Raw genomic sequence first — 12955 nt, 5'->3', positions numbered from 1 at the left:
TTTTGTTTTATATATTATGTTTTAAATGATGTAATGATATTACATGCAAAGATATTGATTTTAATATTTAAAATTAAATCATAGAATATTTAAAAATATTATGTTAATAAACTTTCAAGTTCTCTGTCTCATCTATTCGTACAGTTGATTAAATCTTTCTACTAATGTATTGCTTAAAACGCTAAGAAAATTGTTCATGTTTTACTAAGCATTGAAGAGATGATCTAAATGTTTTTTTAAGAGATGATTATAATCATTACATGTTAATATATTTAACAGTGATATCCTACTTAGCGTTTGTTGTCAAGTATTTAACGTCATGTTATTTATAACGTTATGATTCATTTCATCGAAATATATCCTTAATTTCAATTACAAAATAATCAAAATTACCAATAATATTTCAATAACTTCAATTACAGCCTATTTGGATATAAACGTATCAATCGAGCAATAATTTGTTTGATATTAAATATAAATAAATCGTTATTCATTATTATAACAGTAATAATTTTGATATAATATTAATCATTATTCATAATTTATCACAGTCGACTTTTATTAAAAATCAAAGCAACTTGTAAGGAGTGTTATAGAGTGTTCAGTAAGTTAGGAAACGGCTTTCTTTTGTTCTCATTGTTTATAACAATCGATATATTTCCATACTTACTGATCATTCTGTATAGTATTACTTATGTTTAACGTTTAGGGTTATGTTAATACTACTACTGACCTATATTCTTATAAGTGAATTACCAACTTTTTAATTTTTAACATTCAGAATCATGTTTAAGTTTCTGATTTGAGCATTTAAATTAACAAAAGTCGCTGCTGCAATCGATCAGAATAATATTAAAAATTAAACGGCAGCATGGTTGAGACAATTATATATGATTTTTGACAGTGATTTATTCCAAAATCAGAATGAATTCCTATTTCCTTATTTATATCCTGGTTACAAAAAAAATTTTACTTATGAATAAATTTACTGGTCTACAAGGATTTCCATCAGATAATAAAATATACTTTACTAAGCCCATTTTTGCGCCGATTTTAAATCTGCTATAAGATTTTTTCTATCACATCTTTTTGAGATTATTACTAATTATTATTTATATATTAATTATATATTATATATTAATATTTACATATTAAAATATTAATTAAGAAAAAAAAATTATTTTTTTCCAAATTTCTATGTTGAAAATAATCCATGCAAAATTTTGTTTCAACATTTCATTTTTAAACTAATTTTTTGTCCTTATATTAAAAAGATTTTAATTAAAAAAAAGTTAATTTGAACGTGATATAGTTTTTAACGAAGCGGCACTAAGACGCATTCGCATCAGTCTACGATTGCTTTAAAATAAATACAGTTTTGTTATAACCTGACAAAAATATGTATTTTTGTTTGATTTAATTTTTAATCGCCATAAAAATATTTTAAGATTCCTGTTCTTAGAGTTTTTTATATACTCATTGTTACAATTAATCTCTAAAGACTATACATAACCATAACTATTGTATTTATCTAAGTTAAAATATTGATGAAATCATTCCTATACAGTAGCGGCTCGTGGCTTGGACGACTGGAAGATCGTACCCCCTACAAAAATTAATTAAAAGAAGAAAATTAATTGTATATTCTTAATTTTACATTTTTATTAAAATGCAAATTTTTAAATAGTAAAATAGTTATAATACATTTGTTGTGTGCGAACATTAAAGTTGTTTCCCTCGGTATATACGGATTTTACATGTATACACACTGGGGCAGGGTAGGAACCTCCACGTGGTGCCCCTGGAACGACGGGATTGCCAGCCTGAGATATATCTGATATATAAGACAATAATGCAACACTCGTCAACCAATCCTACCAACCACTGTCTTCAATCAAAAAGGCCCTTTTCAGGGCCAACCATGACGACGATATCCTTTAATATCGAAGGTCTGACACCAGAGAAAGAAAATATTCTAGCGGACCGACACGACAAGAAGAAGGAGAATGTATACACACGAGCAGTGTTTGGATGACCAACAGCGTCGTACGAAAACATATTTTGAAACGTAAATTATAAACGAGGTGCCCATTCGTGTGCATGCGAATACGGTTAAGCTGCAATCTTATGTAAGGGGTTTGGACGACCGGCAACGTCGGTAAAATTTTAAATATAATCATAGTTTGTTTTAAGTTTAGCGAGAATTCAATTGTTTTGAATTTCACACAGTAAAGTTTTATTACTTGCAAAGTAATCTTTCTGTGTTCTTTAATTTTGTAAGTATTATTGTTTACTTATTTCAAGACAGATAGTAATAAAATTAATTTTGAAGTTTTGATTCCTCGACCATTTTTTTTTTTCGTAGTCTTAGGAAAACTTAGAAGAGTTCCTCGACTTGATATACAATAAATCGTCAAAATAAAATATCTTGTTCATGTGCTACTTACTAATGGTTTTCTTTGATTTACTTCGTAATAGTAACGTACTAAAAAATTATAGTACGTTTTTTAATTTTTAATTCGTAATAAAAAAATTATTTAGTATGACGTCGGTAGAGACTCATTTTCTGTAGCCATTCGGGACTGGTGAAGTATTAATTGATTATTACGTTTTTAATTAATTATTGTTATTATATATAGAGTGTTCGGTATGTATTTTTTTTAATTTTTATAAATCTATGTCGAGTTACTTGACAAAAAAAATACTGATAAAAATAATCTACGTTAAAATTCGCTACGAAATTTATCTGTTGTGACCAAAATTCAATTTTTCATAAAATTACAAGGTAATTATATTAAACTGCATTGGTTGATATTTTTCATAAATTAAAATTAAAAAAACGACTTTTTAAAATTTTCAAAGGCAAAAATAAAAAAAAAAACACTTTTGCAGCATAAATTGTACACAAAAATATAAATACCAACTGGTGAGAATTTTTTTTTTAATACTTCTTCTAATATTTAATAAGTTACTACAATTTTTAGTAGCTAGAATAAATGTTGAACTATATGTCAATTTAGCAACTTCTAAATAATCTGAAAAAATCATATAATTTTTTACTACCAACAGAATCACATTATACTTTAGCATTCAAAAATTAAAAAAAAAAATGTTGTGGCTAAACCTAATAATTCAGGGTACAGAGAGTATTTATACAAACAAATTGTTTTTAGTACGTTAATTTTTCACAAAGTTATGGCGCTATAAGTTTAAAAGTAACAACGTTAGAAGGTGATTCTTTATGCGAATATTACATTTTTTGTTCAAATTTGACAGCCTTTTGCAGATACATTAATACGCAATATAAGACTTAATTTTCATAAGTTTAAAAGACGCAGTACGAAAGTACTGTTTCGCAGTATTTCCGAAACATTATCACATGTTATGTTGAAAAAGTTAAATTTTAGTGCAAAATTTGCTATTTTGAAATATTTTACACCTGTGGGCAGGTGTAAAGTTAGATTTTTAGAATATGTATACCAAATGAAATATAAACACCTAAGGTAATTAAATAAAAAAATAATTAATTTGTTTTATTTATTTAAAAAATAATTATGACAGTTTTAAGAAAATATGCCATAGTTTTTTTGGGGGTTTCCCCATTTATAGGGAACGTATTATTAAAGACAATAACTTCTACTACATACGATTTGTGAGCGTTTGACATGTCATTTTAAAAAATTGGTCTGGTGATAGCTGAGAAAAAGTGCAATAGACATAAAAAAAAGAACACATATTAGTAAAATTAATACTTTCTTAGCTTCGCATCAAGCTAAAAGACACTATGAGACTTTGTAAACAGCTAAATATTATTTTTATTCCAACAACGTGCTCAATTATATTTTTTCAGTCAGCAATAAATTTGATTTATGACACGGCTATGAAGTAGTTAACCAACTCACACCACAGTCTAGTTATACATTTTCAATTGCCTAGACCTAACTAAATGCGGCTACTGAAAGCCTATCTTATTTTAATTTTAGAATTTTTATATACAAATAATTAAAAATGCGTCTGACATCTTTTATTAATTACAATAAGAGTAAGTATTTATTTTTTAAGTATCATAAATTGATTTACGGTCTAAAAACTAATAATTTTATAACATTTAAAAAAAACTCCCTAATTTAAACAAGTTAATCACATCAAAACTATGTTATTTATTGAACTTATTGATTATGTGAATTTCTTATTAAAGCTATATGAACTATTTTGATTTAAAAATAAAATTTATATTTATATGATACCTATAATATTACTTATAAATACATGAATTAGTGTTTAAAAGTACTACAATATTTTATCACAATTGTGCGCCTCATGTTTCTCTTAGCCCCTTTTTTAATTAAAATATACATTTATATTAGGCAAAAGTTTTTTGGTCATTCTAGAGTCAACTTTAAAAAACTCTCTAAAAACTAATGTTCTACATAAATTCGTGACCTGCAATCTGATTATGTAACACCCATTCAAAACTACCATTTAAACATTTATTTAATTATTAAAATTAGTGTAAACGAATTTCACCGGTTGTTAATCGTACTTTATTGATGGTAACATTGCAGTTTGTCAGTTCGCTATTGTTTAAAGAATTAAGCTTAAAAATATAAAAAGTTGTCGTTATTATTGCAATTTATAAGTAAAGCATTAAAACTTCAAAATTATCTAAATAATATGTATAATTATACTGTATAATATTCATTGATATATTTTAAATAATTTTAATGTGCGCATTACTGAAAATATTTCATTTTATTATTTACAGTCAAATAATATTTGTTAATAATACAGTGTAATAAAAACTATACTTAATTTAATCTAGGATTAGTATAATGTTAAAAAAATTGTATAATTTAAATATCTTTCAAATAATAAATAGATTTTAGCACATTGAATTTTATAAATAATGGAATGATTCAAAGCAATAACTACTAAATGCATTACTACCTATTACAAAACACTGAAATGTTTTTAATACTCTTATTCGTTGAAATATTTGTAGTGTTTTCGTATTATATCAGTATAATAAATAACGATGGTCGTGAAAATAATAGTTTACATAAAAGCTGCACTACATAGTTTACGTCATGTGCACACCATCAACAATAATTCACGCCAGTGTAGTACCCTCGAAAATATATATATATATACATTGAAAACAGACAATAGGAGGTACAAAGTGCATTCGCATTTGGCCGTTAAAAGGCATTATTTTGAAATTATTGCTAAGTTAAGCCTGTTATTTACAGGTGAATTTCATTTGAACTATAAATCATGTTAGAGAATAAATCCGCGGTAAATAATCTACAAATAAAATTAATTAATTTTAGATTTTTAAAAAGTCCATTTTAATGAAAAGTAAGAGAACTTGTTTTCGAAATCGTACCATAAAAATACAAACTTGATGGAAATATGTAATTATTGTAATCATTATTATTGATGAATGATTGGCTGTTAGGTTAGAAAGTGTAACCTAATGTGTTATTTTAAATTACTATTTTTCAGTACTACAAGTGTTTAAACAAAAGCTATTTTGAAAATAATTTAATACTTATTTAATATTTTTAATTTCTAAATATGTTCTTTGACATTATGGTGACTCGTCACTATAATTAAGGTTCGAGAATTCTAAGATAAAAACAATTGAGATCGTGTCTAAATAACCGGTAAAAAAGAAATTCGTATTATATAAGCTGAAATATGACTGAAATCGTTGAATGTCAAAAAACTTTGTTATATACTTTCAACATTTGTCGTCTACTTGTAATATATTTATTAGCTTAGTTTTTATTTCGTAATGTAATACTAACATGTACATCATTATACATGTAAATAACCAGGATTTATTTCTGTTTTATTTTTATTATTTTGAACGATCTTAAAAGTTCATTTCATTGTTGTCACATAAGTCGTCACGTATTATTTTTATTATTTATTAAAAAATTAGGCGTTGAAATGATTAATATAAATCCTAATTGTTTCGATAATTTATATGACAGTTTTGTCAGTAAAATGAAAAAGGGTTGAAAACGCTATAATGTCAGTGACGTTAAAATTCTTTGTATTATCCAAATAATGCGGTAGAAAAGCTGTGGCAAATAATTGAATACTTGAAATGCTTTACAATTATTGTTGCGCCTAATCTTGTTTGCTGTGAACTAGTATCATATCATTTATAATACTATTTTAACTAATGAAATGTACATTAATATATATATTTTTTTTAATTATCAAACATTTTAATTGATTGATTTTGATGGCACACATTTTATTATAAAAGCAAAACTATTTTAACTTTATTGAAAATTAAACATTTAATAACATTTAAAAAATTGTATGATTTCAATTAACTTAAAGTTATATAAATTGTTCGGTATGGGTTTGTATCATTAAGTTTACATATATACACACTTTCTGTAAAATAGGGCAACTTAGCATCTTAAAAATAATATTGTCATTAAAAAAAAAGAATAGAGATAATAAAATGTCAATGCAAACTTATTACACACTTTGTCTAAGTATTTTATACTTAATTTTAACTCGGATAATTTTTACTCTTTTACAATAAATACTATATTAGGAATTTTTAATTCAATGTGGTGAAAAGTCTGTCTATTTTACGGTATAAACGTATATACTGTAATATTAACGTGTACGTTGATATACAATATTATTCAGTGCATGATAATAATGAACTGTTCATTAACCGATAGATAATTTATTTTAATTAGGGTAATAAATCGAATAATACACACAAACTTCATTAAAAGAACTTTTATTTATTAAAACTGCTAACTTACAATTTAACCACATATATGAGCTTAATTTCTCTATTTATCTGGGGCTTTCTTGAAATATATGTATGCAAAGATGATACCTTAAGCCATAAAATCCCTGTAAAATTATGGATTGAACCTTTAATGTAATTACTTTTACATTACGCATAAATAGTAATATATAATATGTTCATAATATGTTTCTAAGTAATGTTATGTAATCATAATGGTTCTATACTAAATAAATAGAATAATACTGTAAAGCTTTTGAATTTTCTAAAATATTATTAAAAATTTTTTTATAGAATTTCTGAAAAAATATTAGTAGTGTTGCGTCATATTCTGTAACATCATTTACAAAAACTTATTGATAAAATTGAACATTTTTACCTAATTTTTAAAAATTTACTATAATTTATCAAGTTCTCTGATGTATTGTTTATTATTAATCGTCAATACAAGTTTATAAATAAATAAAGTTGATTTTTGCTTTGAATGTAGTTTCGCCTTTTTTTATTATTTGAAATTTTAAAATTGCTGTATCATTAAGAAATTACTATAGTTTAAGTTCAAAATTTTATTAATATATTTTCTAGGCTTTATAATTTAGCCGCTGGAAATGTTATGTTTATTTGTTCAATGAATTTTTTTTATCAACATGTTAATTTAATAATATTCATAAAAATATTTTAGAAAAAAATCTATTTTTCTTTGTATTAAATAGTATATTCTAAAACTTCATGTTTATTTGATTAAAACTCTCATAAACAAACTGACTTGTTTATATATTTTTTATTAAATTGTTTCGTAATTTTGATTTTAAAAATTAAAAAAAAAAAAAAATCAGGAACTAGTCTTCTTCTAGACGAAGACATAAAATTTTACTTTAATTGGATATAAAGTTTCTTAGTTTCGCACCCTACAATTGATAAATAATAACTATTCCTGTTACTTACAAATTAAAGTCAAGTATATTATTGAATTTATTCATATGGGTGTTAACGTATAATGCTAAATATTTTTTTAAGATTAAAAAACCACTTTTAATTTATTGTAAATATTTACTCGAAAACTCACTGAATAAAGTTTATTAACATAATTTCAACTATTTTATTTATTAATTTAAGTTGTCGTACAGTTTTAATACGATATTTTTTATTATTTATAAATCTATTTTTAATGTTGTTAAACATTGTTTCAGTTATTTTCATTTTCATCATCGTCTTCATTTGATTCATTACTGCCTTTGCAACCTAATTGGTTTTTAATTATGTCATTGGCTTTTTCTGCGACAAATAGTGTAGGAGCACTACTTTCAGTGCTAAATATTCTTGGTATAACTGATGAATCTGCTACCCAAAGATTTTCTACGCCAAAAACTTTCAAATTTTGATTTACAACTCCTTCTGAAGGATTTAATGCTATTGAACAGGTACCTGCCATTTGAACGTTCATTGTAGTTAAATGCTTAATAGCATATTTCCAGTACTCTTCAGAATCTACATTTGGTTCAGGACCTCCTGCAATTTTCAAAGGTACAATTTTGGGGCCATATTTCTCAAATGCCTCTGAGGTCAATACTTTTTTAAACCATTCAATGGCTTTTAATAAAGTAGTAACATCATCTTCGTGAAGTGATCCGTATTTTATTACGGGTTTATATCCATTATCAGTTTTTTCAATAATGACATTTCCAGAATTTGTCGGGTGTAACAATGAAATACCAACAATTTCCATATCATTATTTTCATTAATGTCGATAATTTGTTCTGTAATATTGTCATTGAAATTAAATGCGTCTAATTGAGAAGGCATAAAGACAGTATCATCTTCCGAATAATAGTAAAAATGAATTTGGACGTCAGGAGTTCCATCTTCATTGACATCAATAAAACCAGTGAAACTAGATAAGCCAATGTTGGCTAAAGGACCGCTCTGTTTCAATAAATATTCATAAACCATTTCACTGATAGAGTATGCTTTTAGTGGTTGAGTTTCAAAAGATACAATCATACCCAAGAAACTGGCATGAGCTTGTAAGTTAGAGCCCACTCTTTCGTTTACAGCTACTTCTGGAATGGCCAATGAGTTAAGTAAAGACTTAGGTCCAATACCTGATTGTAATAAAAGTTGAGGAGATCCGATTGGACCTGCACTTAAAACTACACCTTCGGTAACTCTGACCTTAATTAGTTCTCCTATTGAATTTTCAAATTCAACGCCCACAACTTTGTTGTCTTCAAAAAGTAGTCTCTTAGCTGTTGATTTCAGTGCTACTCTCAAATTATATTTTCTATTAGCATCGGTCAAGAATGCTCTTGCTGCGTTTAAACGTAAACCATTTTTAATCATAGCGATAGAGGAAACAAAACCTCTGTGATTTTTTACATCAAAGTAATCCACTGTTTTAAGGTTGGATGAAGATATAGCTTTTGAAAAGCTTTGTCTAATACCTAATGTTCTAGTATTTCTAAATGAGTCAACACTTACTTTTCCGCCTTGGCTGTGGAAATTTTTAACTGTTTTACTTGTAGTAATTTTTTCAAATTTGCAGTCCTCGGACTTTTTGTAAAGTTTTAAAGCGTATTTCCATCCCCATTTTGTCAAACCAATGGATTCTAAATAGAGGTAATCTTTTTCTAATCCTCTATCATACAACATATTATTCATTGCTGTAGTTCCACCAAGGCACTTTCCTCGAATAACATTCACCTTTTTTCCATCTAAGCTTTGACCAAAAGTTTCGTCTGCTACTGCGAAATATTTCCAATCCATTTCAGTTCCAATGGAGTCGGCCCAGAGTCCGGGAATTTCAGATGTCATTAGAGGTAAATTTCCAGCTTCCAATAATAACACTTTAAGATCTCTATTGTCACTTAGCTTAGCAGCTAGTAATGATCCTGCTGTGCCAGAACCAATAACTATTAAATCAACTTTGTCTTCATCTTTTATTGACAGACAATAGTCTCTAGGGTATAATATTTCCGATGCCATATGACATTGCGCCCTGTTAAGTGCGTTGAGTAATTTCATAAATTCAGGTACAACAAACTGACCGTCAACATTATAACCATATCTGTGGCACATATCTAACATATTTATGTTAAACGCTTTGTTTGAACTTTGTGTAGCCCATGTTCTTTTTCTAACAACTCTTGTTGTAGTGGTAACTGAACGGGTAGTTGTAGTCGCTGTTGCACTTGCGGTGTGAGCCAAGCTTCCAAAAGATGCTGCATAAGAATGGACTTCGGTTCCCAAGCTAAAATTATAAAATTAAATAATTGGTTGTATTAAATGATTCTTTAAGTATAAAATGATAATTATAAAATCCACTATATGTACATTTTTGTTCCCTGTAAAAAAAAAGATAAGCTTTTAATCGAAAATGAATGGTTAATAATAACAAAAAGATAGAAAAATCTTCGTTTCAATAAAATGTAGAATTTGTGAATGAATATCAAATTAATTATAGCATACATTGATTGTTCCTGTCTTATTAGCTTGGTTAGATTATCCGTCAATTAAAAAAAAATTAAATTTTTATTTTATTAATTAATTAAGACACAACAATTTAAATTAACTTAAAAAATATCTACTTATAAGCGATTATTAAAATTTCTAAAGAACCCAATCGAATACTTACAAGACTGTGAGCAGTCCCATCAGGAGACACGATATCCTGATAGAAGCCATGGTAATGTTTTGAATGGTCTTTATCGATAAAAATTGGAAGCTTATATTGAAATACTGACCATAATTGTATATTTTTTAAAATATGTTGTTTAAATTTGGTCAACATTTATTTGACGTACACGGATTTATATTTTATTGTTTGATAAAGAAATGTACCACATAAATCATTATAATGGACATCTCACTTGTCAAAAAATGAATTATTACAATTTAATTAAAACTATAATTTGTCAGAAACATAAATTATTAAATTTTTATTTTATTTGTATTCATTGCGACCAAGATTTTGAAAACTATAATTGCAATATTCAACATACATATTGATGGTTTCTAAAAATGTATTAATTATTAGAGGTACCCGAAGACAATTTTTTTAGATTAAACGTACTCGTGTGGAATTATATTAGTAGAATATACAAGAGGTAATTAAATTTTTTGATTATAGAATATCTGTAAATATCATGTTTAAATAATTATTTCAATGATTTGGCTTGAAAATGTTTTACCAAAATAATATCTAATTCGAAACAAAATTTAATAATACAATATATTAATTTAGAATATTTTTTATCGTTATTCTATTGTCATTGATTAATATTGGAATATAATTCATACAGCTGTTCAAACACTGTATCACTATTTTGACATAGATTAATGAAAAATATCGTTTCTCTCAGAAAATAGTGTTGTGCAGTTTATGTTATTGATATTTTAAGCACTGATACTGTATTGTGACAATTTATTGAACGATTGACTATAATTTTCCATGATATCGTAACAGTGAAACTAAATCTTTATACTTAATAATCAACTTAAAAAGTATATTTTATAGATTGTATTTTTTATATAGATAGTAACAAAAATGCCAACGTGCAAAAATCATATTTTTATATCCAAATATAATATTTAATCTAATTGTAATGTATTGTTTTGATAATATAAAACATAATATAAGATTATTTACAAAATTTATTTTAATTTATGTTTTAATCTTAATTTTATATATTTAATATAATTAATTCAGAAATAATTTTGAACTTAACTATGCTAAAAACCTATTAACAGTTTCCTTTGCATAAATATGATCAACTGAAAATTGCGTCAAAATGGTGTCATACCAATCATCTAATTGACTAACAGAAAAATAAGACAAAAAAATTAAGATAAATATAAACAATTGATGTGCAATATCAAAGTAAAATTGATCGAAGTTGATAGAAAAGTCCTCTTTGATTTATCTCAAAAATAAAAAACGGTTCTCAGTGGGATCGCATTACAGTATGGACGTGGCATAGTTGGGATAAGTATAAACGATATCTGACATTGATTAAAATTACAATCATAAGATATGCTTTGATGCAAATCTGTAGATAGTGTTTAATTTTAAGAAGTTGGTGGATTATACCAAAAACATCAAGAATTTCTATTTCCTTCATTATTTCTGATTAGTAGTTTTTTGATTTAGAAGTGTAATATATGAATAAATATTTATCATAGCGAATAAATTCACATGAGGGGATTCAACATTTTTTCAAGAGTATCCGGAACACTTTGAAAAGTTAAGTTGAAAAATATCATTTTTTGTGAATAAGTTGTCATATTGAATCCTCCATATCGGCAGGTAAAGGGTCAAATTTATAAAAAATATATATAAAATGATAGGCAAATACCTCATGTATCTATATAAAAAATTGTATCTATTTTGTCATTTTTAAAAAAGTAATGGCAATTTTAAGTGAAAAAAATTTTTAAAAATGTCAAAAATTAACGATTTTTTAAAATTCGTAATTTTTTTGGAGATTTATCCCATTTACGGAGAACGAGAGAAATTTTTGAGGGTAATGTCTTCGACTAGTTACAATTTGTGATCTTTTGGCGTATCGTTGAGAGAAATTGGTACGGTGAGAGCTAAGAAAAGTGACACCAAAAAAAAATCACATCATAGTTAATACCTTCTCAGCTTCGCATCGTAGCTAAAACACAAAAATATCATTTTCATAGGCTAGGCAGGTTCAAACCTTGTAGTCCAAGTGTGAAAAACACAAATGTTGCCGATTCGTCAACTGTACATCGCATTTGTTCGTGATAAATTTAATCTAATTCAAATTTTAATTTTTTTTTCTTGAAATAAAAAAAAATTAAATAAGTTTATCTTTCTATGCTATGTTAATGAGATTTATATAATATTTATGAAAATTAGTGTACTCCACTTAACGGGTATTTTAAAATATAATAAAATACAAAACTTATTTTTGAATACCGCAGCCATTTTCACCATGAAGATAAATCCAGAAGTCAATTTTTTTTTTAAATTAAAGTATATTACATATGCTTTAATTTAAGATATATTTAAAAGTGTCAGTATTTCCGGAATATTTTCAAAAGTTAAGTTGAAAGAGTCCTAGTTTCTATATGCATGTTTGAATTTTTAACTCACCTTGTATGAAGGGAAAGGATCCAATTAAAAAAAAATATATATGTCGGAT

At 26.1% G+C, this 12955-nt stretch overlaps 1 protein-coding gene across 1 annotated transcript; it reads right to left on the bottom strand.

Moving 5' to 3' along the window:
- Positions 1-7857: 7857 nt before the first annotated feature.
- On the bottom strand, positions 7858-10573 carry LOC126909864 (glucose dehydrogenase [FAD, quinone]-like). The gene is made up of 2 exons (XM_050692283.1): positions 10420-10573; positions 7858-10035 (listed from the first exon to the last, which is right to left on the bottom strand). The coding sequence occupies exons 1-2, from the start codon at positions 10467-10469 to the stop codon at positions 7974-7976; spliced, it is 2112 nt and encodes a 703-aa protein (XP_050548240.1). The 5' UTR covers positions 10470-10573; the 3' UTR covers positions 7858-7973.
- Positions 10574-12955: the final 2382 nt, after the last annotated feature.

The sequence above is a fragment of the Daktulosphaira vitifoliae genome, unplaced genomic scaffold (assembly GCF_025091365.1).
Source record: "Daktulosphaira vitifoliae isolate Bord-2020 unplaced genomic scaffold, ASM2509136v1 Scaffold_1, whole genome shotgun sequence".
NCBI lineage: Eukaryota > Metazoa > Arthropoda > Insecta > Hemiptera > Phylloxeridae > Daktulosphaira > Daktulosphaira vitifoliae.
Note: the sequence above shows the minus strand (reverse complement) of the source record. Positions and strands in the feature narration are given on the sequence as shown.

What these genes read in the sequence shown, in the direction of transcription:
- LOC126909864 (XM_050692283.1), bottom strand. Translation starts at nt 10,469, where the DNA reads ATGGCTTCTATCAGGATATCGTGTCTCCTGATGGGACTGCTCACAGTC. An exon ending in ATGGGACTGCTCACAGTCTT is followed by an intron (nt 10,036 to 10,419) that starts GTAAGTATTCGA and finishes TTATAATTTTAG; the next exon opens with CTTGGGAACCGAAGTCCATT.